Below are 21,847 nucleotides of genomic sequence, written 5' to 3'. Positions count from 1 at the left end.
AATAATCTTCACCTTCGTTATTGAATTCCATCTTCGTTTATTTTTCATCGACAAACAATCAAGAAAGCACCATCAGTTTTCAGAATCACATCAGCGGGATATAAAGAGAAGAGAGGACGGTGAGGGTGGAACACAGTTATTTTGGATAACATTTCTGAAAATTAGATACCTTTCAGATGATTTTTAAATTTTAAGACATTTTATTAGTTTCTGCCTTTATTTTTTTCTTGGTGTTGCATGTGGATCCACTTGTGCCAGCTCATGCTTGAAGTGCTTCCTAATTGAGCCACTGGTGTCTACATCACTCAGACCTTACATAATCTACTGTCTCTCCTTATCCTCCAATTCTCAGCCTCTGCTACTCCAACCAGAGATTTCTCAAGCAATTTCTGAAGCTCCTGTGGCAGATCAATTCAGTTACTGAGGTGAGTTACAAATAAGCTATTTTTCATCCAATAGCCAGTATGTTCTTCTACTTCAATTTTTCTCATGATGAGTTTTAAGTTGTTGAATCTTGCATGTTAGCTTCTGCTTTAATATGTTATGTTTAGTCTGTGGAAGAGTTGTTGTTGCATGATCTTTGAGATACCGTAGATGCATAAGCAATTGGTGGATCAGAGAACGTTGTCTGTCTTTGTCGTCTTCTTTTGGGGGATGCTTTCCTTGAAATCTACCACACTCTCTCTCTCTCACACACACACACACACAATCTTTCTTTTCGTTTCAGGAGAGCAAGTGTCCTTTGCTAAGTTCACAGAAGATGGAGAAGATCGTTTCAGTTGATGTAAATATTACTGATGAGCTGAGTCTTTCAAAGCATGAGGATGTAGAAGGAAATGAACAAGGGGGGAAAATCATACAGGAGGACGTAGCAAGTATTGAAGCAAATGATGAAAAGAAAAAAGAAGATATTACGATCGAGGAGGCCAAGGAAGAAATAGCAAGTCCAGCGGAAGACAAGGGCTTACATGATACAACTGATGTACCTAATACTCAACCAGCCGAGGCTTCAGAAGCATCTATCTCACAAGATCCAGTTGAGGCACCAAAAGAAATTGCTCAAGAATCATTTGAAATAAGCAATTCTTCCTTACTAGAAATCGACGAGCATGTCGAACCGTCCTCCCAGAGCAATGCCAATGACACAAAAGATCCAGTTGGAGCACCAAAAGAACTACTCGAGATTTCAGAAACTGCTACCGAAGAAGAACAAATTGTTCAAGAATCGACAGCAGATGTTTCTGCGACAGATGACAAACTACCTGAACCACTCTCCGAATTCGTTATCAGTACTAATGGCGGAGAATCTCCATTTGAAGCACCAAAAGAACATGTAATTTCAGAAATTGTTGATGTTTCTGCAACAGATGACAAATTACCTGAACCACTCTCCGAATTCGTTATCAGTACTAATGGCGGAGAATCTCCATTTGAAGCACCAAAAGAACCTGTAATTTCAGAAATTGTTGATGTTTCTGCAACAGATGACAAACTACCGGAACCACTCTCCGAATTCGTTATCAGTACTAATGGCGGAGAATCTCCATTTGAAGCACCAAAAGAACCTGTAATTTCAGAAATTGTTGCTGAAGAAGTAAAAGGTGTAGTAGAAGAATCTTCACAGGTTCCTGGTGAAGATAGTTCCAACGTAGTAAAAGATGACAATCGTGTCGAACAGGTGCCTGAAACCGTTTCTCAGGAGCCTTCGGAAGCAACCTTAGTCCCCACTGGCGCGGAAGAAAAACCGGCAGTTGAGGAGGTTGCAGATGATACAGTTGAAGTCAGTCGTCACGTACCCAAAGAAGAACTTCCTCACAGTGGAGCTACAGGGCCAACTGAATGCCCAGTAAATAAGGTTCATGAAATTGCTCAATCTGAAAGTTCAGATGTTGTTCCTACTGAGCCTAAACAAGTTCAAATCGAAACCATTGTTGCCGAACTGCCCTCCCAAAAGATCGACGAAGAGCGCCATGCCGAGTCCCATACACAGGTAGTTTCAGAACCTGAGGGCGAAACTGTAGTCGTATCTTCGGATGACACTCCCACTAGTGAAGTTGCTGAAGGTATCGCAGAGCCAGAAACTGAGGCTAAAAAGAAGGATCAAGAGAATAATATAGACAACGAAAAAATAACTTTAACTGAAACAGCACAATCCATTGCTGAAGGTGTTGAAGTTTCTGAAGATGCTGAGAACAAAAATTTGCAAGTACAAAATCCAAACTTGGTCGAACTCACTCGAGACATTAAACTGGTTGGAGTTGAAACTGATGCGCCTTCCGACAATCAGTTAGAGACAGAATCAAAGCCAAACAAGCAAACTCTTCAGGATAAATTTGCAAATGAGAACACAGAAGAGAAGAAGCAAGAGACTGCACAAGTTGACACTGGAATTTTAACTGAAACCAACGATGCTACAAAAGCAGATGAAGCGGCTACTAAAGAAGAACTATCAGGTAAGAAATCTAAAACCATAATGTCAAAAGTGAAGCAGTCAATTGTAAAGGTGAAGAAGGCATTGATTGGGAAGTCACCAAGTTCCAAAACTATGGCACCTGAAGGAATTGATGACACAAAAGCTAAGTAGGTGAAGATTTCTTATGAGCACGTTGATTGCCGTTGGTTACATGGTTTGTTCTATTGGTTGTTTTCCTTTTGCATATGTGTTGCTTAAGCATGTTGTGTGATCTGCCAGCCCTCGAGGCGAGTTCACGTGTTTATGGAAGCTAAATATGCTCGCGAAGTTCTTTGAACGTATGCAAAACAAGAGGGAGGTTGTAAAGGTTGGCCTTTGAACAGGTCATCCATGTAAAGTATGTGTGTATTGTTTACCTTTGTGGTTTCATTTGGCACTGTATTGTGGAATCATGATATTCTTGGAGGTGTTCATATAATTTTCAAAACATTCTTTTGGTTGATCATTGTATAAAATGTGATGTTTATCCATGCTACGTAACCACTCAAATATTGGTGAAAACGAAAGATGAGAATTTCGTTCTTGAATCGTCAATTACTTCCTTAAACACCTACTACATCAACAGTAAGCACATTTAGCACATTGTCCAAAATCAAAATATCTAAAGGTATTGATGCCATTCAACATATTTGAAATTTCATCCTTCTTTGTTTCAAAGTGAACAAAGGAATACCAGCTTTTGTTCGCTCTATATATCATTTGTGTACTTTTTATCCACCTTCTATTTCCCATCGCAAGTAAAAACACACACGCACACACACACAGGTTGTGTGTTTACTTTAATTATTGTTAATTAATTATAAACTTCAGGGACTCCTGGTTGAGACCTTGAAAAATCAATTGTGGAGCACACAGGGATATATCACGGATATGGATAAAGGCAATTGCTTGAGGAAATCAAATGCCATTCTTCCTCTGAACATTTCCTGCTGAAATCAAATTATCACCGTTCAATTAGGAGAAAGTGACAAGCAATGAAGAGGCAAGGTTAGACAGCATCATTACGGCCATGCAAAACTTGAGTTGGAATTAATCAGCAGTTTGTGAAAAGAAACACGAGAGAGTTGAGTTCTGAAAGATGCTTAGTTGTATTGCCCTTTTTTATTAGCTGTGACTTCCAAGGGGAAGGGGTGTGAGATAAGATGAAGCCCGTGTATGAATGACTCAATATGATGGAAGGAAGGAAGGAATGTGATGAGTTAGTTGTAGGGCAGTGCCCTTTGTTGTCTAGGACCAGAAGCACTCCATTCAAGGCATCCTTGTCCATCCCAATCGATTCATTTCGCTCACCTCCACATTCATTGTATTATTGCATGCAGCAATCATTTTAAGATTCATAGTACAGAGTTGGTATAGCTTATTGATAGTGGGGAAATTAAAAACCATCATTTATTACAAACCTGGAAGCCATCAGATCCGTGCCACGTTACGTTTACGATCAAGAAGAAAAAGATTAGCCCAAATTCTTTTGCTACGGTATCCAAAGGAAGTTCTATGTGGCTTCGAAAGGTAGGTAGGTAGGTAGAGATTAAGAACCTCTCTCACTTGGATTAATTAGTTCAACTATGAAACATGTACAACCTTGTAGAGATCCAAAGCCATGGGGATGGGGTTGTCCTAGGGATGCAAAACTCGAGTTGTCCACATGCAAATCTTTCATGTGAACATTGGAAAACGTAAAAAAGGTTAGCACTCTTTACTTGTATTACTGCTACACCTTTCTCTTTGTCATTACTTTAGGAGCAAGATAGGTCAGATGTCTCCTTGAATCAATTGGTTCCCTACATTGATGCTCTACATTTACAACTTATGTCTAGTATTAAATGCTTGGAGCCCTCCCCTCTGGCCTTGTTATTCTCCTGCAGTCCATTTAGATTGCTGACTACAGAAGGAGAGAAAAGCTTTTGCATAAATGGAGTCATAATTCTCTTTCAAAGTTTTCCCAACAATCCATGACTTGTCTACTTATGACAGCCTTTAAGTTAAGTCCTTTTACTAACGTGCATGATAAATTAAACTCATGTGACAAGGTTTTCTATAAGTTTGAACATTCAGATAAAAAAGGGAATGAGAAAAAGGCATTAGTATTATGAAGCAAAATTGACAGCATAACCAACTTGCCTTCTAGATCGAATATTTTTTTCCGACTTAGTGTATATGAGCGCAGAAGATTGTTGGTTGGTTTGGTGTGTTGTCAACTCGATCTTTATTGCTGTAATTGACATGGGATATTGTTCAGGGCATGTCTCCTTCAAGTAGCCTTCATGTCTTGCTTTTAGGAGGATCTCATGCATTATTTTAAGCACCATATGACTATAATTAACCTTTTAGCAAATGAGAGACTCAAGGATGATGACGATTTCATTTTCGTGTACATCTTGATCCTTGAGATACTAGCTATCCTGATCTTAAGGTGTCTTTGATAAATATACAAAAGGCACAAAGCTATATATTAAAAAGCACAAATATACAGATACAAAAAAGACTCGCGCGCCAGCAAATGTAAACTTTTCAAATTGAATGAGACAGCAGAACTTTAAAAAAATTTGGAAAACATGCAGAAACCAGGAAGGAATTGGTGGGCTGTGTGCCTGTCAAATACTTGGAGTTTTGCTTTTTACTGAATCCTTTGCATGCATTGGTTTACTTTGGAAACCTGCTGCTATTAGGCCACACAATGCATTACACATGTATATATGATCAATGAAGCCCAAACCAGCAGGATACCTGGATTACCAAAAATAATAATAATAAAAAATAATGAAGCCCAAACAAGCAGACATGAGGATTTAATTGCATGTGGTTTAATGAGAAAAGATGAGACCTGAAGGAGAAGGCTGGGGGTGCCTTGTCTCCCTACTGCATGGGAACTTGCTTTTACTGCCCAATCTTGGTCAATGAAAGAGCCAGGAAGATGGTGGGTTGTCTGTTCACTACAAAGAAAGCTTCTTCAATTGCTTTGACCTTCTGCTATACCTTTTGACATATTTTCCTGTGTGAGAAAAGAATATAAATTAATATAGCTTTTCATTTTGGCACACCGGGCTGTATTTCCCTTTGGGTATAGCACTTGAGCCAATGCCATTGTTACAGCACCAACTCTTGCATTACTGAAGCTTAAACCTCGTGCTCATAATTTTGAAGCATTATAAAATTCTGGCCACTTTGCTTTACCACTCTTATCTTTTGTGATCACTAAGCTAGCAGCAGCTACCATGGGAGGATATTGTAACTCCCCTTCTTCTTCCATAGACAGCAGCTGTGACCCTGACCTCAGTACATCTTCCATATTTGAGCAAAGGAGAGACTTGAGCACTGAGCTAAGGCTTGGCCTCAGCCTCTCTTCATCCTCTCTACAACACAAGTACTCCCACAAGGAAAAGTAAGAATCCAAAGAAGCTGCTCTGTTTCTCCTTTATCTTCTCGCTAGCTGTTCGTGTTTCTCTTGCTTCTTAGTGTTAGTTTACAGATCATTCTTTAGTAAACATCACCATTTCCGATTCGGTTTATATCGTTTTCCTGAATAGGGATCCACTATCTGACTGGCCACCAATCAAACCACTTCTTAGGAGCACACTCGAGGGCAAAGCGCATCAGAGTAACTCAGAGACATTCTTTGTAAAGGTTTACATGGAGGGAGTTCCAATTGGCAGGAAACTCGACTTGTTCGCGCATAATGGCTACGATGATCTGATAAAGTCCCTTGGTCACATGTTTAGGACGACGATCACATGTAACGACTGATATAATCTTGTATTGGTGTGCAATATGATCGGCCTTACCGATCGATAGATTTTAATTTGCTGAACATTTTAATTACCAGGCTCTCATGTTTCCCAAGTGTCACTAGAGAAGAGCCATGTGCTGACTTATGAGGACGAAGAGGGAGATTGGATGATGGTTGGAGATGTGCCATGGGAGTAATAATTAAACCTTCCTCGATCACTTCTTTCTTTCTTTTCAGTTTAATTTCTAACATGATCATCTGCTTTATTTTAATTCATTTTACAGGTTGTTCTTGAGCACCGTCAAGAAATTGAAGATCACTAAAGTTGAAAAATGCTAGTGTTCGGTGTTCCTCTCTCATCAATTCCATTTTTTTAAATGTTTTTTCTCATCTTAAAGAGTTGTTCTTGGTTAATTGTAAGGGCACACAAAAGGTATATTATATTTAGGCTCTGTAAGTTTATTCCACATAAAATATTTTTTATTTCCTATTTTTAATACTTTTATATATATATATATATATATATCAAAAATTACTTATTACCAAATGCACCAACTGGACAACCAACGTCGTCTTAAGTTGAAAAAAATATTTATCAACAAATTAAATACATCCACGAATTAAAGACCCATGATAATATATTAGTTATTATTTCATAAACTAAAATAATATAAAATTTCATGATAAAGTTGATATAACTTTTATTTTTTAAAATACATAAGAACGTATATATTTTTGCATTAATTAAGCTATAGCGTTTAATAGTTTAATGGCTATTCAATCGCTATTAAAAAAACATGTAATTATTATATTTATATATAAATGGACATTGTCCAGCATCAAATATCGTCATAACTAGTTGCACCTCCAGACAATTGAAGGGGAAGAAACATCAAACATGCAAGGCTCGGACGGCTACTCTCCTACTCAAAGCTATATTGTGCGTTCCAACGCCATGTTTCCCCTGCATCCTTCATCTCATCGCTCCTCCCCTGCTTCTAAAGCTTTCTCTAGCTCTTCATTTAGGTAGGAGACTGAAGCCCAGGCAACCCTAGCTCGTTAGGACAGGCCAGAGGACATGCGCTCCTCCCCTGCTTCTAAAGCTTTCTCTAGCTCTTCATTTAGGTAGGAGACTGAAGCCCAGGCAACCCTAGCTCGTTGGGACAGGCCAGAGGACATGGACACGTCGGGGACGATGTGGAAGGTGGACGACCAAAGAGAAACGTCGCCATGAAGGCCACTTTAATTTGGTCACAGTACGTCGCTACTCTTCCAAAAGGTCGACATGTCTTACTCCAGGACATAGCCACAGACATTGGCTAGCTCTCTCTCACTCTCTCTCTCTCTCTCTCTCTCTCTCTCTCTGTTCTACTTATCAAAACATGCCTTCGTCCTCACTTAATAGGGTCTCTTGTTCGAGTTGAAACACGAAGGTGCTTACAGCGATGGACTGCAAGCAAATTATCTTGCCTTTCTACAGGTTGAAGCGCGTTACGTTGTCTGCCCCTTTTTTCTGGGTAGTTGAAATAAGGTCATACAAAGTAGAGCAAGCCGACTTTACAGTAGTTTTTACCAAATATTTGACCATTTTTGACAGCATTTAAAGTAATTTTGATCAAATCAATATTAAAATAATTTTAACTAATACAAGAGTAATTTTCATCAGTAGTTTTTGGTTAAAAATAGACGTTTAGTTAAAAAAGATATGATAAATACTTTTATTGAGGTATACTTTTTTCATAAATTAAGAATGAAATTATAATATTGCTTAAATGCATATGCAATATATTATATCTTTTACTATTTACATATATATTTATTTAGTGAGAGTCGTTACTTTGTTGGTCCTTTTATTATCTTTACAATAAAAATAAATAAAATCTGTCAATAGAGTAAATTAAAGGAAGCACCATAAGAATTAGAACCAAAAGGGTGGTTCGGCTTGATAACACGTGTCATTCTACGGTTGGTGCGAACAGCTCATCGGGTCTCATGCGCCATTAATGCTCGTGACTCACGTCGATTCGGAGAGGAAAGAAACTGCGGCAGGCAAATCCAACCATCGTCGCCGAGCTCGAGAGATCCCCCGTTATTCTCCGCTTCGATTCTTTCTGGCAGTGGCAGGATTAGGGTTTCCTCTCCTGGGAGTTCTGTGATTAGGACGGCGAGAGTCGGTGACCACGGAAATGGCACAAGCGGTGGAGGATTGGTACAAGCAGATGCCCATCATCACGCGGTCGTACATCACCGCTGCGGTTGTCACCACCATCGGGTGCTCACTCGAGGTGTGAATTTTACATTCTCTCCCCCTATAATTCCTTTTGCTTCTTATGCCCGTTCGAATTCGACTAATAATTAGATTGTTTGAACGCTAATCGTCCTTATGATCTTCAATTAGGGTTCCAAATTGGCCTGGGTGTTATCTTGTCAATTTGTTTTTTTTTGTCAGTAAATGCTTTCATTACTTATTTGTTTGTGTTCGTAACAAGCTCATATCTTACTCAGATCATATCGCCTCACAATTTGTATCTGAATTCTACCCGCATAGTTGAGCAGTATGAGATATGGCGTCTCGTCACAAATTTTTTCTTCTTCCGGAAAATGGGTAGGCCTAAAGTTTCATCTCCTTTGAATCTTGTATTTTATCATAGTTGAATTTCCTTGCTTAAATTTGATATTTTCTATTGCTGAAACAGACAGAGTTGGTATCTGTTTATCGTGCCTGCTGTCTTTTTCTTCCCTTCATTTTTTTTCCGGTTCACAAGTTGAGGCAAGTAGGTCCCTTAGATTGGATCTATCTAGATGCCTTTGACATAATTGATATTATGAAATTCATTTTGATTTGCCTTTTTTTTTAAGATTGATTTTATTGTCGATACATTACCCTGAAAAGATTCTGATGCTGGTTATATATTAATCGATATTAGGAGTGGAAGCGGCATAATGGTTGTATGAACTATGAAGGGCTGAGAGTTAGGAGACTGAAAACAAAGATATGAAAGCTTAAAATGACATTGCTGCTGACAGTTGTCAGTCTCCTTAAAGTTCAAATCAGCAGTATAATCTAACAAATATAGGAAATGGCAGGAATCAATTGAAGTAAGGTGGAGAAAGCAAGAATCAAAAACTTGAACCTGATGGACGGTGAAAGTCACAACATTTATCATCATAGAAACATACATGGATTCCTTTGCTTCTATATTTTGATTCTCTCCATATATATGCATATATTCACACACACAGACACCGTTCTTTTTTCGGAGCACATGATTATAGATTGTGACCGAACATATGTTGAAGGTGCCCTTTTCTGTCCATACCCTTCTCCTAGGTGAAGCTAAATAAATAGACTAAATGGCATATATGACACTTGTGTGCCATAATCCTAACAGACAAGTCCTACCTTCATCATCATCTTTTGATATTAGAGCAATCCTCTTGTATTAGTAAATAAAGAAATCAAGCCCTTATGTCCAAAAATGTTTGAATTCAGGTCCCTCTCATCTTTCTGGACAAAAATGCCCTTCTCTGTGAAAACAGCTTGATTGCAAAGATTTAAAAAAAATTGCCTTATATCTTTCTGGATAACCAAATTATATCTTTATATCTTGACCATCTAAAAGAAGGGGAGCCTTAACGCAATAATCAAGTTGTTGACATGTGACCTTGTAGCCACAGGTTTGAATTGTAGAAACAACCTTTAGGGCTGTGTACAATAAATTCAATGTGGTTTGATTCTTCCCCAAGGTTCCGCATTGGTGAGAGATTTGTGCACCGGGGGCTACCCTTTTATCTTGAAAGTCATCTAAACTCTTTCAAAATTTATAATAATCTTGCACACCTACACAGTCTACCTTCATTTTCTTCAAAGCTTATTTAACATAATTTAATCTAATATCATGAACAAATTTATACTTGTGGAGATTTGTTTGTTTGTTTTTGGTGTTTTTCAAATAACCATAACTTTCATGAGTTGTAAATTATTTGTTTGCATTTATGATGAGATTGGAAAGTTTGTTGTGGTATATGCACCTTAGCTTTAATTAGTGCAATGTTAGATAAAATGGTACACGATAAGGGCCCTGATTTACAACTTTGAGAAAAGAGAATAATACTTCTAGTCTAATCATCATGATGTTGCTTGTAAGGGTTTTGAATATTTTATGACACAATCATAACTCAGGGAGCATAGGGTGATAGTGAACTGATTCTAGAATAATGATAGCTCATGGTATCTGTATTTTGATTCCCAGTGTTCATTCTGAGTCTTGATATATCAGACATGCGCTTATGGTGGTAATGATGGATTAGCCATTTACTTTTTTTTTAGTGGGTCTGTTTTCATGTGATACTTGAAATTTCCATTACTCTTGTCTGTGATTATAAAGAGTTCTAACCCTTTATCGATGCTAACTAGTTTATTTTTCTAGATTTGGATTTTCTATTTCACATGTTCTTTCTTGCTCGATACTGCAAACTTCTTGAAGAGAACTCCTTCAGAGGCAAGACAGCAGATTTCTTCTACATGCTGCTATTTGGTGCAACTGTTTTAACTGGGATTGTTCTCATTGGAGGAATGATACCATACTTGTCTCAGACCTTCGGAAATATTTTGTTTCTCAGTAATTCATTAACGTTCATGATGGTTAGTACTAATACATGTTTTGTCTAGTTGTTAATTAATTTTTGTTGTTATTTCTTGCTTTAAATGCTTAATGGGATGTGTATAGGTTTATGTTTGGAGCAAACATAATCCTTTTGTTCACATGAGTTTCTTGGGTATCTTCACCTTCACGGCTGCTTATTTACCATGGGTGAGTTGAACTATAAGTTCTAATCATGTGTGATTGATGATATTGTACATGTTTTTTGATTATTTGCACTTTACATTCTCAGAAGTTTATGGAGGTGTTGCATAATTTACATGTTTACCTATTGAAAAGGATTATAAGCATAATTCTTTTTTGCACTTTATATTCATTATGAGGTTGGTGTAGGAATTGTTAGTTATTTACCATTTAATTTTTTATTGATACAGTCAACAATATTGCCTCACTCTATGTTGCGCTAGGGTTGCATGCCACCTACATACACTTATTAAATCTTTCTATTGTTTTCTTGATAATAGTTGTGTTTATGATGCAATTGTCATTTTATATGACAGGTTTTACTTGGCTTCTCTATTCTCGTTGGCAGCAGTGCGTGGGTTGATGTCCTGGTAATGCTAAGCTATTTAACTTTTAAAATAGAAACAAAGATGGCATTGTTAATATCTTTGTCAATAGTCACACATGCAAGAAAACATAATTGAGAAAAATATTCACACTTATGAATGATTCTCCATCGAGTAAACATCATGTACATTTAGCTTTCTGGGTAATTGATTAGTGAATATTCTTTGTCCAATCCTATGAATGGATTCTGCGGAATAATTTTTTGGGACATGACAAAATAAGGAATCCTTTTAAAATCTTGAAAAAAATAAAAATTAGTTGCTTGTACGGATGATCAAAGATCTGGTTAAGTTTGATAAGATAGTAACCTTGTGGATAAACACACATGTAAGCCTACTGATTGATTATTTGCTACCCAACTATTATCCATAATAAAGATTCTTTAGTTCTGATTAGAGTGATCAATAGTACAACATATATGCAAGGTAGCAATAAAATAAAATTTAAGTGCTTGAAATAGACAAGACGAGTAAAATTATTGCATAATTCTGAAAAACATACACAAATCAACTAATCTAAGAGGTCGATATGTTTGATTACTTGACATTTGAATTTCTTAAATCTCTCATTGTTTTAAACTAATTATGTTGCCTCAACTGTAGGGTATGATCGCTGGCCATGCCTATTACTTCCTGGAGGATGTTTATCCACAAATGACCGGGCGCCGCCCCCTAAAAACTCCGTCGTTCATCAAAGCATTATTCGCTGATGACACAGTCAGGGTGGCTCGGCAAGGATATGCAAGGTTTGCTCCTCCACAAGATCATCAAGATTAACGCAGAGGAGTACCACCATACCTCTGTTGGTGATCCAGCGAAAGGCAGTCACCATACAATAAAAAAAAATTGGGCGGTAGATCATTCTGCCAACTTCCTGCTTAGAAGGGTACCCTCAACTATGGTTTCCACAAATGAATTCATAGTTGTGTTATTCAATTTCAGGAGTACTAGACTGTGAATCCTGCACCTGTTGCCTGTTGAAGGAGCTTTATGACAGTGGTAGTGTTTGTATAAATTGAAGTTTCTTGTTGTTTTTGAAGGAATACAAACGTAGGTTTGTAAATGAAGCGGGAAGCGGAATGGAATATGTTGAATTTGTGTAAGATTCTTGGCGGTGATACAATAATTCGTTTTCAATTTTTGAGCAAGCTTACAAATTGCATCGTTACCGAGGAGATTACTTCATGTCATTCTCCTATGTATGTTGTTGAGCACCTTATCACCGTGCTCAGTACTTGGAAAATATCATCAGTTCTTGTATTCCAGTTGCTCAAGCTATCCAATAGTTGCGGAATAAGGGAATTCAACACTAATCAAATTGTCAATATTTATTTGAACGGCCTGACCATGGGAAAAATAAATTGCACGATTGAATCTTGATGAAGTGCCATGGATAAAATCGTTCATGAGCTGAAAGAAAAAAAATTTCTTTCCAGCCGTACGTTAAATAAGAGCTCAAATCTCTTCCTCTCAGCATATCGGTGCATCATTGTAGAATAATGTGGTATTTTCACTGCATTAATTAAACAATTTGTTTGCATTGGCATCTTCTCGCTCGCCGCAGCGAATGAACCAAGTGATGCGGCCGGTAAAAATAACTGGAAGCAGCGGGCAGCTAGCGTAAAATTATTTTCCTAATATAATTAATGCAGTGCCACGGTTTACTTCTGCATTCCACACGCGTCATGCATTCCACACGCGTCGTGCATTCCACTCGCCCCTCCTGTTCTTCATCCACACCGCCATCGATCGATTCTGTGTATTAATTAACTCGATCGAAGCAGGAGCTGAGACTATTCATGTCCTCGTAATCGAAACCAAGAAGAAACAAAACAAAGCAAGCGATAATGAGCAACGGGAAGATGGAGACTACGCGTACGGTGTTGGACAAGATCAGGGACTTGGACGATAGGTGGCTCTTCGACCTCGGCCACCCCTTCCTCAACCGCATAGCGGAGAGCTTCGTTAAGGCCGCAGGGGTACTATGTACTCTTACGATCTCCCTCTCCCTTCTCCTTCTTCTCTCTTCTCTAACGCTTTTTACACTTCATCCTCAGATTGGTGCGATGCAGGCGTTCACTCGCGAAGCCTACACAGCCGGAGTGGAAGGTACGTACGTACGTTTATTAATTGGTGCCTTCTGTAAATCGCTTAAAACAAACATTATTGAATATATGAACCTGTTGAACTGGTTTGATATACTGATTTAAGCATAATGCATGGTAATTCTGTATCTTCGAGATGCCGGCTCCGATCCAGGTTTTACTGACATTGCCGATAAGAACAGGATCTCAGGTCTTAAAGGTAGTTAGTCGAATGGTGTACTGTGAGACGGAGACTGACTGAATGATGTTAATTGAGTGGTTGTTTAATTTTTTCAGGGGAGAACTGCAAGAAGTCACTCGAAGCAATGGTGATATTGCAATTAAACCACTCGATCGATCGTTATTCTTTGATATATATATATATATATATATCTTGTTTTGTAATGTGTAATAATGTATATTTCAGGTAAAAACTAGCGGAAGAGAGTCACTTCAATGGGGTATCAACTACCGATCGATCGTTCTAGCTCTGGGTCAATGATTTTAACGCGGCCGCTTACTGTTTGTTTTGCTGTAATATGCGTGCAGGGATGGCTGCTGGTGTGTATTCTGGTTTAACCTACGGTTTTCGAGAAGCCAGAGGTACTCATGATTGGGTACGTCCCTGTTTCTGTCTTCTGCTTTTTCTTCATCTGTTGTTTAATTTATGGATGCATGTCTTTGTACGTCTTATAATTAATTAATACATGGATTGCATACGTTATTAATTATGCACCGCAGAAGAACAGCGCGGTGGCCGGTGCAATCGCCGGAGCTGCATTAGCGCTGACGTCTGATCAGGCATCTCATGAGCGAATCGTGCAGTGCGCCATCACCGGAGCTGCACTCTCCACCGCAGCCAAACTCCTCGCAGGCGTGTTGTAAACTAAACAACTACTCTTATGGATTAAGAATAATGTCGACGCACGTCGTGTTGGTGTTTGATGATGAGCAAAACTGTTGCTTTTCCATCCTGTTCTTCTTTTCATCCCGTTAATTTAGTTCCTCTAATTACCATGTTGTACTTGATCAAGGCCCAACCGCTTAATGAACATCCAGTTGGAAGGCTCTTCCATTAATTGTTGCACTCCAGAATCGCACATCATGTTACGGATTTCCATGGTTTAATTTGATCAATGTGTCCCAGAAAGATAACCATTTTGCAGATTTCCATGCATGTTAGATTATGGTTCTTTGATATTAATTTATATATTGTATTTTTTTTGTTTGTTTTAAAGTCTATACATAAGATGGATCGCACTAATTAAAATTGTAATATATGATTATCTTAAATATACAATTTGTAGATTTATAGTTAAAATTATATAAATATATTGTATCTTGTAGTTCGGTGAATTTAGATGTTATACTTCGAACTTTAATATGTTAACTAAGTATTAGAAGACAAATTAGTATTTTTATGATGGAACTTTCTCTGTCTATAAACTTACGGCGTTAATAAAATTTTAACAAAATTTATGACTCGCAGCAACATATTTGTTTGGTAGATCTGTCAAAATCTTGCAGATATTCCTAAAGTGTGTATGAAAGAAAGATAGAATCAGAATAAATTATGATTTTTTATTTATGTTTTTGAGTGTGCAGTACTGTTGTGATCGTCGTCGCCCTCGCCTGGATTTCTTGTTTGCCCCTCAAAAAGTTGCCGTACCTTTCCATTATGTTCCTTGACAAAGTCTACCACCGCTTCTCCCCCAGCCTCTATCCCATTCCCTTTCTCTACCCTCCTCTCCTTTCCCATTCTCGCTCCCTTGGCGCCCATTCTCTCGCCCTTGGCGCCGGCCTCCCCTCCTCTCTTCCTCCTCTGCGTGCCCTTAGCACGACATTCAGATTCCGTCGTATGAAGTACATGAGTTCCCATGTAGCGTTCTCTGCCTCCTCCCGGATTGCCTGCCTTGCACGCTTCGCCCCGGTCGCTGAGAGTAGCACTGGGGACGCCAACGGATCGCCGCCTGCTTCGTCTTCTTCTTTCGCTGCCTGCCGCCTCAACAGGATGAAGGTTAGCAAAAAGCAGACATTTTTTTTGGCTTTTAGATCTCAAGGTCGCAGAAAGAAGTCAGCTTTTCAGTTATGCTTTACGTTTTAGGAAGTCCCGATTATAGTTTACGGATGCAATGGTTATTGATTCTCTTGCCTACATCAGAATTCGACATTTCTCTGGTTCCTTGTCCTTGAGAGTGCCGATATCTTTTCTGGTTGACTAATTTTCCATGGTGAATAATTTCTTCTCCCATGATCTCGTCCGTTGTTGAGAGTTCAGATTAGGTGAATGTGGTTTATCTGAAGACAAAAGGAAAGGATGAAGTGATTGACCGAGAACTTTATCGCCTTTCGCATACCATTTCATTGGTTTTGTACTCTTGACTTTCTAAATTTTGTTTCATTTGAGAATATTCTAGCCTTGCAGCCAATCCAAATTATTGATGAATTGGTTTGTTATACTTATAGATATTCTTTTGTTACTTTTTATTTCATGTTGTGCAGAAAGTTCATCACTTGGAGGGTATAGGCTTCCTTCAAAGGAAATTCGAGATATTGTTGATTGCCCCACCACTTCCTGTGCTGTCATTTTCACCACAAAGGGACAAGATATTATTTTTAAAACGGAGATCTCTGACACCATTGGCAGAGCTTGCCCGTCCTGAGGAAAAACTTGCTGGTATACGAATTGATGGTGATTATAATGCCCGGAGTCGAATGTGGGTATCCCTATGTGGCTATGTCTATCTTAGCTTTATTGTGTTTAGACTCTCAAGCCCATTGCAGAATAGAAGAATGCTAATTTATATTGTTTGATAAGTTATCATCTGACTTGTCACCTAGGTCCTTCTATACTGGGATAGGGATCCATTTCTTGACTGATGGCAATCTTGGACCTGAAAAAGAGGTACATGGCTTTCCTGATGGGGCTAAGATTAATTTTGTTAGCTGGTAAGTCCTCCAGAGGTCCTGGATCGGTTTTTTAATGCTTTGAAAGGTCATGGAGCACTCTGCCGTTTGGTTATTCTTCCTTTAGAAAGTCATGGTTATTCTGCTAGGGAGAGTATTATGCATGTCTTGTGGGAGACTGATATGTGGCTGCAGAAGTACTGTGTAAACAATTCCAATGAAGCTATAGATCATTCCTCTAAAGATGATAACAATTCTTCTGAAAGAAGTATGTATTGCTTCAGCAGCTGTTTGTGCACCTGATCGTGAAAATTTGCATGAGGATGGATTTCATCATACATCCATGTCTCTTTTGTGGTATTCCTCTGTCTACACTCTACATTATCATAATATCCTCCAGATGTTTTCCTCAGTTAATTATCAAATTTTATTTTATTTTTCTTTGAACTTCATGTTAGTAAATAGATGATCAAGTGTTCATAATTATCTGCATAAACATACTCATTGAGTAAATTAGAAAGCTGTAGCTTCAGGTTCCATAGACATCATCTAATTTTTGCTAGTTCTGAAAACAACGCCAGAGTTCTTATCCATGCATTTGCAAATGAAATGATTGAATGAATGATGGAGAATGAGAACAACACGTTTCACATATTATCCGTATACTGTTGTATTTCAACTGTCAATGATTCTTCTAATAATACTGTACATTTTGACGTTCTGATTGTATTGAAATGATGTAGATCAGGCTAGAACATTTCACACTAAGAGGACAGGTATCGGACCTTCCTTTCGTGGAGCTAGAACTTCCGTATCTGCGTGGACCATCATCTCAAGTAAATTTGAGAAGAGAGTTGGCTCCATTAGGCACCTAATGATGTCAATTAGAACAATACTATTATGTCCTTCCTTTGAAACGACTGCTAATGATCTTGTATTGTGTCAATCATTTTTTTTTCTCATACGGAAGCATTCTTTGGGTAACAGAGATGGATATGCAAATCAATTCCGTGGAGCTGTGTTTATAACCTTTGGATCTTGTATGACTGCCTTTTTTTTCATATACCTCTGAACTTCATAAATTTTCAACTCTTTTATTGTACTTTATATTTTATTGTTTTTTATTGTACCTATGAATGTTTTTTAAGAATTTGTGAGGGTTGACTTCCGGAATGAATCTATGACCCGGAGTAGGAATCCAGCTTTTAAACTAGGTAAATAGATGAGTTTTTTTTATTGCTTTACTTCATTATATATTGTTTTAGTTTTTAAATTCTTCATACTGTGCTATTTATTCCATCTCTAGAATTATATTTAATCTTATATAAATCATTATAATAATAGGATAGTATTTGATTTGAAAAATACGGAATGACATTTAAACCGAACTTATGAGTGTTTAGAAAGGTAATCTCTAATGATAGAGCAGAGCAGAGCAGAGTAGTATTTGATTATGATACAAGTAAATTATCTATATTTAGAAAAAACGAAAATGACCTTGGAACTTATAAAAGTGTTTAGAGTGGAGGCAATCTCAATTTCAAATTTGTAATACGTTGTCGAACAGCTGAATGATGATGAATGTATGTTAATGCAATCATCCTGACCAACAACATATGTATTGTTTGGTTCGTGTCAAAACTTGTAGGCAACTCTTATTTCTCAAATTTACATGCACATCAAAACCAAAGCTAAGGCAAAAAAGAGATAGCGTAAGTGTCCTTCACTTCACTGAAGGCTGCCGCCTGGTCCTCCTAACGTGAGGACTACATCTTGCAGATCATTTTTGGTCTTCACCGGTTGGCTATCAACCGCCTTCACTTGCTTCATCGCAAGACTGCAATCTGGCAAACCGCAAGCCACTGCTTGTCTTGGTGGCCTGGCATGAATGGGAATGGCATGTGGAGTCGAAGGATGCTGGAAAACAGTGGTGGAGCATGCCATACCCTGTGAGTTTATTGCAGGTCTTGGAGCTGCAACTACTGGAACCTGAGAATCCAATGCAGAAGCTGTCAAATTTACTTAAGACATTGATCTTTTGTTCAAGTCGATCATTTACCGGAGCGAACAAGACGCCTCTAAAAAGCTGACCATTGACGTTCGCCGTCATGAGGTACCCAGAATCAAAAGCTCCATCAACAGTTCCACGAACTTCAGCTCCAATCTGTAGGTTCTGCATCACCATTAGCAACATGAACAGCTCATAATAAGCTTAGCTTGCATTCAATATAGTTATCATGTTCGATTCCTACCAAGGGCGCAAAAAGGGGTCTTAGTTGAGATTTCTGCTCTGCTCCTTGGGTCGGACACTCTTGCCTTGGCGGCAGAGCTGATCGGAGGAACTGCTTTGTCTTCAGCTGTCTCAGAGCCTCATTGCTGCCCAAGAAGCGCGTTTCCTGACCATTTCTGTGGATCATCATCTTTACTGTCTCTGTCTGATTATATGGTTGCATGTGAGCGAATGACTGAGCAAGATGGAGCCAGCAGCAGAAGTGGGTAGCTTCTGTATGTTCTGTTCTTGATCTGATTGCGATGGCGAAGAGTGTTGTGAGAGCGATAGAGAATGTTCTTCCTGATCTAGATCGATCTCAAGCACTTTAGCACCAGTAGTTTTCCTCCTTTTGGCATCCATATCCTCTACACATCAATGTCAAATGAAAGCATAATCTCTAATCAAATTAAGAAAACATGCATACAAGAAACAAGACCTACCCAAATCACAAATCAGTGGATTTCTTGGGTCCACATCAGTTGATCTATGACTCAATATCCCGTTGTTCTTCGGAACCAGATTGCTTTGCTGTTTGTCCAAGTCAGACCAGTAGAGTTCAGTATCTATGACAGTTTGAATGATGAATTGACTGCTTATAAAGAAAATATTGGGTTGGGTTACCACATGATCGGTTCTTAAAAACTTGCGTTTTTCTTGAATCCAGTGGTTGCCGAAGGTTTTGCACATAGAAACATTGTAACGACCATTTGGATGTTCAAATCCAGATTGCAAAATGATCAACTCATTCAGCGGCCGTTCATCCTCCCCACAGCTGTGGAAACCATTATATATATATATTAATAACTACACTGAAGTAGTGCATGATGCTTCAACCCAACCCCATTACATAAATAAATTGAGAAACAACCTACCCTCCGTAGATCGCAATATCAGCATTGATGACTACAGCAGCATGAGAAAACCTCCCTTGTGGTTGCTGGCCAACAATGTCGAGCTGCGACCATGAACGTGTCATTGTATCGAGGACCCAAACATCACTATAATATTGCTTGTCGCCGACTCCACCTATGATGTATGCCTACATAAACATAAACCAACTATGAACAAGTAGCTAGCTGCCTCTCAACTTCATGTTTAAATAATTGTTTCACCAGAACTAACCTTGGTCCCAATACTCACAGCAGCGTGGCCAGCTCTAACACCAGGAGATGGAGATGATCCTTTAACTTCCAACTGCCACACAACAAATTAAATTAGCCACAATAAAAGTTTTAAGTGCTAATTAATTTATTTCTAATGTCATCGATCAAGAAGAGCCTAGTCCTACGATACAATATTTGGAAATGATCAATTCTAAACAAGCATATATATATATATATATATAAACTTACCCTCGACCAAGCCATCGTATCCATGTTAAACACATCGACTTCCCCATGATAATGATCGCCGCAATCACCACCATATACAAGAATCTTATTCCTAATGGCAGTTGCAGTGTGGCTATCCCTCGGTGCAGGTGGTTCTCCTTTGACTGCTGGGGAAGACCATCTCATGTTCTTGAGGTCGAGTATGAACACATCATTCAAATAATTTGCTTCTCCTTCGCCGCTGCCACCGAAGATCAAAAGTTTCTCATCTCCTACGACAGTGGCCGTGTGGCTTTCGCGCGGGGATGGCTGAGTACCCACACAATTCGGTTTGCTCCATTCTTTGGTCCTCAGATCTAGAATGTGCAGATCATTCACTTTCTTTGTGCCATTAGTACCCCCAAACACAACCATCTTGTGCCCTACAAGCGCAACGCTGTGACTGTCTCGACTTCCAGGCTTCTGGCCTGTGGTAACAAGGGAACTCCAGGACATGGTTTCCAGATTCAGAGCAAGCACATCGCTAAAATGCATTCCTCCACAGCAACCCTGTCAAAATTATACGGAAGCTCCAGATTAAATCTCTAGTGTCAACCACCATATCCTCCTACAAGAAAATTTTGTCAGCCATTCTTAAATACTAGTTCAAAAACTGTAACTATCTTCATAATTCTTTACTTGCATTCGGAAATTTGTTCATCATGTTTATATATGTGCCTCTGCATTTGTGTTCAACACCGGTTTGTGAGGCCGTATGATATATCAAACTTGGATGGGCTATCGTCAATGATTAATTGCAGAATTCAATTTCCCCACGTCGAACAGAATTAGTTAACTAACTTAAAATTAGTCTAATCAACCTGGCTACATCATCTCAAGTAAACGTTTCAGAATAGGGGCCACAGCATATGTTAAATACTCATTTCTCTGTGAGCAGTTGTTGCTACAATAATGCCATGACCAGACCCCAAATTGCCTTAAGAATGTAGCCGCATTCTCGTCAGTACTTGTGCAAATACAACCTAAGTTCATACTTGATTTAAATGAAGGATAGCTAGGGTTCTATAGGTATAACCAGAAATGAATAAAAGGGAAAAATCTTCTATATATCGTAAAAGGCGAAGAGATAAATACAATCAAAGTGGAGTTTTTCCTATTGAGAGGGAGGGGGAAAAACAGATGGATGGATGAAGAAATAGAGAAACACCATTACACCAATGTAATTTAATTCACTTGATATATACTTACTCCGAAGACGTAGACCACTCCATCAAAGAAACAAACAGAGTGCCCCCATCTCTCCGGAGGGTTAAACCCGAGCACCTTCGGGTAGAGCCACATCGCCTTCCTCCTCTTCACCACCTCCACTCCCCGCGATCCCATCTCCCCGCCCTCGCTCTCTTCTTCCGCGGACAGTGGACTAGAGAGACACAAGACCTGCCGCTGATAAGCTAGTGAGGGGGAAGTGAGAAAAAGGGACGGCAGAGGTCAAGATCAGAGACGAAACAAGTCAAGTGAGGCATCAAAGACGAGTGACTGAAAGAAAGAAAGAAAGACAGGAAAAGACGGGTGGCTTCCCATCCAAACCAACCGTGCCAACCAATTAACAAGCTGAGCAGATGGGAACGACTAGTGAGTGAGCCACTGTAGGAGGAAAAGGAAAGAGCGGTATGGGAAGACTAAAACGCAGGCACTTGCAAGTGATGTAATATCATGAGAGGGAAAGAGTTGCTGTGAACGGCACGATTCAATACAATGCACAAGGTGGCCAGAGGCACGGTGAGGTGAGGTGAGGTGAGGTGAGGTCAGGTCAGGAGACG

At 38.9% G+C, this 21,847-nt stretch overlaps 4 protein-coding genes and 1 pseudogene across 5 annotated transcripts; 4 read left to right on the top strand and 1 right to left on the bottom strand.

Moving 5' to 3' along the window:
• The first annotated feature begins 327 nt into the window (after positions 1-327).
• Positions 328-2,865, top strand: LOC141842421 (uncharacterized). The gene is made up of 2 exons (XM_074730628.1): positions 328-425; positions 728-2,865. The coding sequence occupies exon 2, from the start codon at positions 761-763 to the stop codon at positions 2,582-2,584; it is 1,824 nt and encodes a 607-aa protein (XP_074586729.1). The 5' UTR covers positions 328-425; positions 728-760; the 3' UTR covers positions 2,585-2,865.
• A 2,823-nt stretch (positions 2,866-5,688) lies between these two features.
• Positions 5,689-6,539, top strand: LOC141836905 (auxin-responsive protein IAA4). The gene is made up of 4 exons (XM_074724369.1): positions 5,689-5,855; positions 6,001-6,206; positions 6,297-6,393; positions 6,485-6,539. Exons 1-4 carry the CDS (start codon positions 5,689-5,691, stop codon positions 6,537-6,539), a joined length of 525 nt encoding a protein of 174 aa, XP_074580470.1.
• Positions 6,540-8,221: 1,682 nt separating this feature from the next.
• Positions 8,222-12,570, top strand: LOC141842429 (derlin-2-like). 2 transcript variants are annotated; one of them, XR_012602884.1, is made up of 7 exons: positions 8,222-8,485; positions 8,706-8,805; positions 10,631-10,845; positions 10,931-11,014; positions 11,365-11,418; positions 12,037-12,437; positions 12,488-12,570. XR_012602884.1 is itself a non-coding variant. In XM_074730634.1 (6 exons), exons 1-6 carry the CDS (start codon positions 8,387-8,389, stop codon positions 12,208-12,210), a joined length of 726 nt encoding a protein of 241 aa, XP_074586735.1. In that variant the 5' UTR covers positions 8,222-8,386; the 3' UTR covers positions 12,211-12,570. The 2 variants fall into 2 exon arrangements, 1 of the variants encoding a protein (XP_074586735.1); XM_074730634.1 differs by having other exon boundaries at positions 12,037-12,570.
• Positions 12,571-13,280: 710 nt separating this feature from the next.
• LOC141836904 (outer envelope pore protein 16-2, chloroplastic) lies at positions 13,281-14,402 on the top strand. The gene is made up of 7 exons (XM_074724368.1): positions 13,281-13,412; positions 13,491-13,542; positions 13,675-13,737; positions 13,815-13,846; positions 13,945-13,978; positions 14,067-14,134; positions 14,259-14,402. The coding sequence occupies exons 1-7, from the start codon at positions 13,281-13,283 to the stop codon at positions 14,400-14,402; spliced, it is 525 nt and encodes a 174-aa protein (XP_074580469.1).
• A 3,659-nt stretch (positions 14,403-18,061) lies between these two features.
• On the bottom strand, positions 18,062-21,550 carry LOC141842189 (uncharacterized; annotated as a pseudogene).
• Positions 21,551-21,847: the final 297 nt, after the last annotated feature.

The sequence above is a fragment of the Curcuma longa genome, chromosome 11, assembly GCF_044706935.1.
Source record: "Curcuma longa cultivar G26 ecotype Majalengka, Jawa Barat chromosome 11, ITB_CL_G26_1.1, whole genome shotgun sequence".
In the NCBI taxonomy this organism is placed as follows: domain Eukaryota; kingdom Viridiplantae; phylum Streptophyta; class Magnoliopsida; order Zingiberales; family Zingiberaceae; genus Curcuma; species Curcuma longa.
Note: the sequence above shows the minus strand (reverse complement) of the source record. Positions and strands in the feature narration are given on the sequence as shown.

Excerpts from the sequence above, each read along its gene's own strand:
- LOC141842421 (XM_074730628.1), top strand. The coding sequence starts at position 761 with ATGGAGAAGATCGTTTCAGTTGATGTAAATATTACTGATGAGCTGAGT.
- LOC141836905 (XM_074724369.1), top strand. The coding sequence starts at position 5,689 with ATGGGAGGATATTGTAACTCCCCTTCTTCTTCCATAGACAGCAGCTGT. Across the intron at positions 5,856-6,000 it reads AAGTACTCCCACAAGGAAAA|GGATCCACTATCTGACTGGC; the intron begins GTAAGAATCCAA and ends TTTCCTGAATAG. Across the intron at positions 6,394-6,484 it reads GTTGGAGATGTGCCATGGGA|GTTGTTCTTGAGCACCGTCA; the intron begins GTAATAATTAAA and ends TTCATTTTACAG.
- LOC141842429 (XM_074730634.1), top strand. The coding sequence starts at position 8,387 with ATGGCACAAGCGGTGGAGGATTGGTACAAGCAGATGCCCATCATCACG. Across the intron at positions 10,846-10,930 it reads ATTCATTAACGTTCATGATG|GTTTATGTTTGGAGCAAACA; the intron begins GTTAGTACTAAT and ends GGATGTGTATAG. Across the intron at positions 11,419-12,036 it reads GTGCGTGGGTTGATGTCCTG|GGTATGATCGCTGGCCATGC; the intron begins GTAATGCTAAGC and ends CCTCAACTGTAG.
- LOC141836904 (XM_074724368.1), top strand. The coding sequence starts at position 13,281 with ATGAGCAACGGGAAGATGGAGACTACGCGTACGGTGTTGGACAAGATC. Across the intron at positions 13,847-13,944 it reads AGAAGTCACTCGAAGCAATG|GTAAAAACTAGCGGAAGAGA; the intron begins GTGATATTGCAA and ends TGTATATTTCAG. Across the intron at positions 14,135-14,258 it reads CCAGAGGTACTCATGATTGG|AAGAACAGCGCGGTGGCCGG; the intron begins GTACGTCCCTGT and ends TATGCACCGCAG.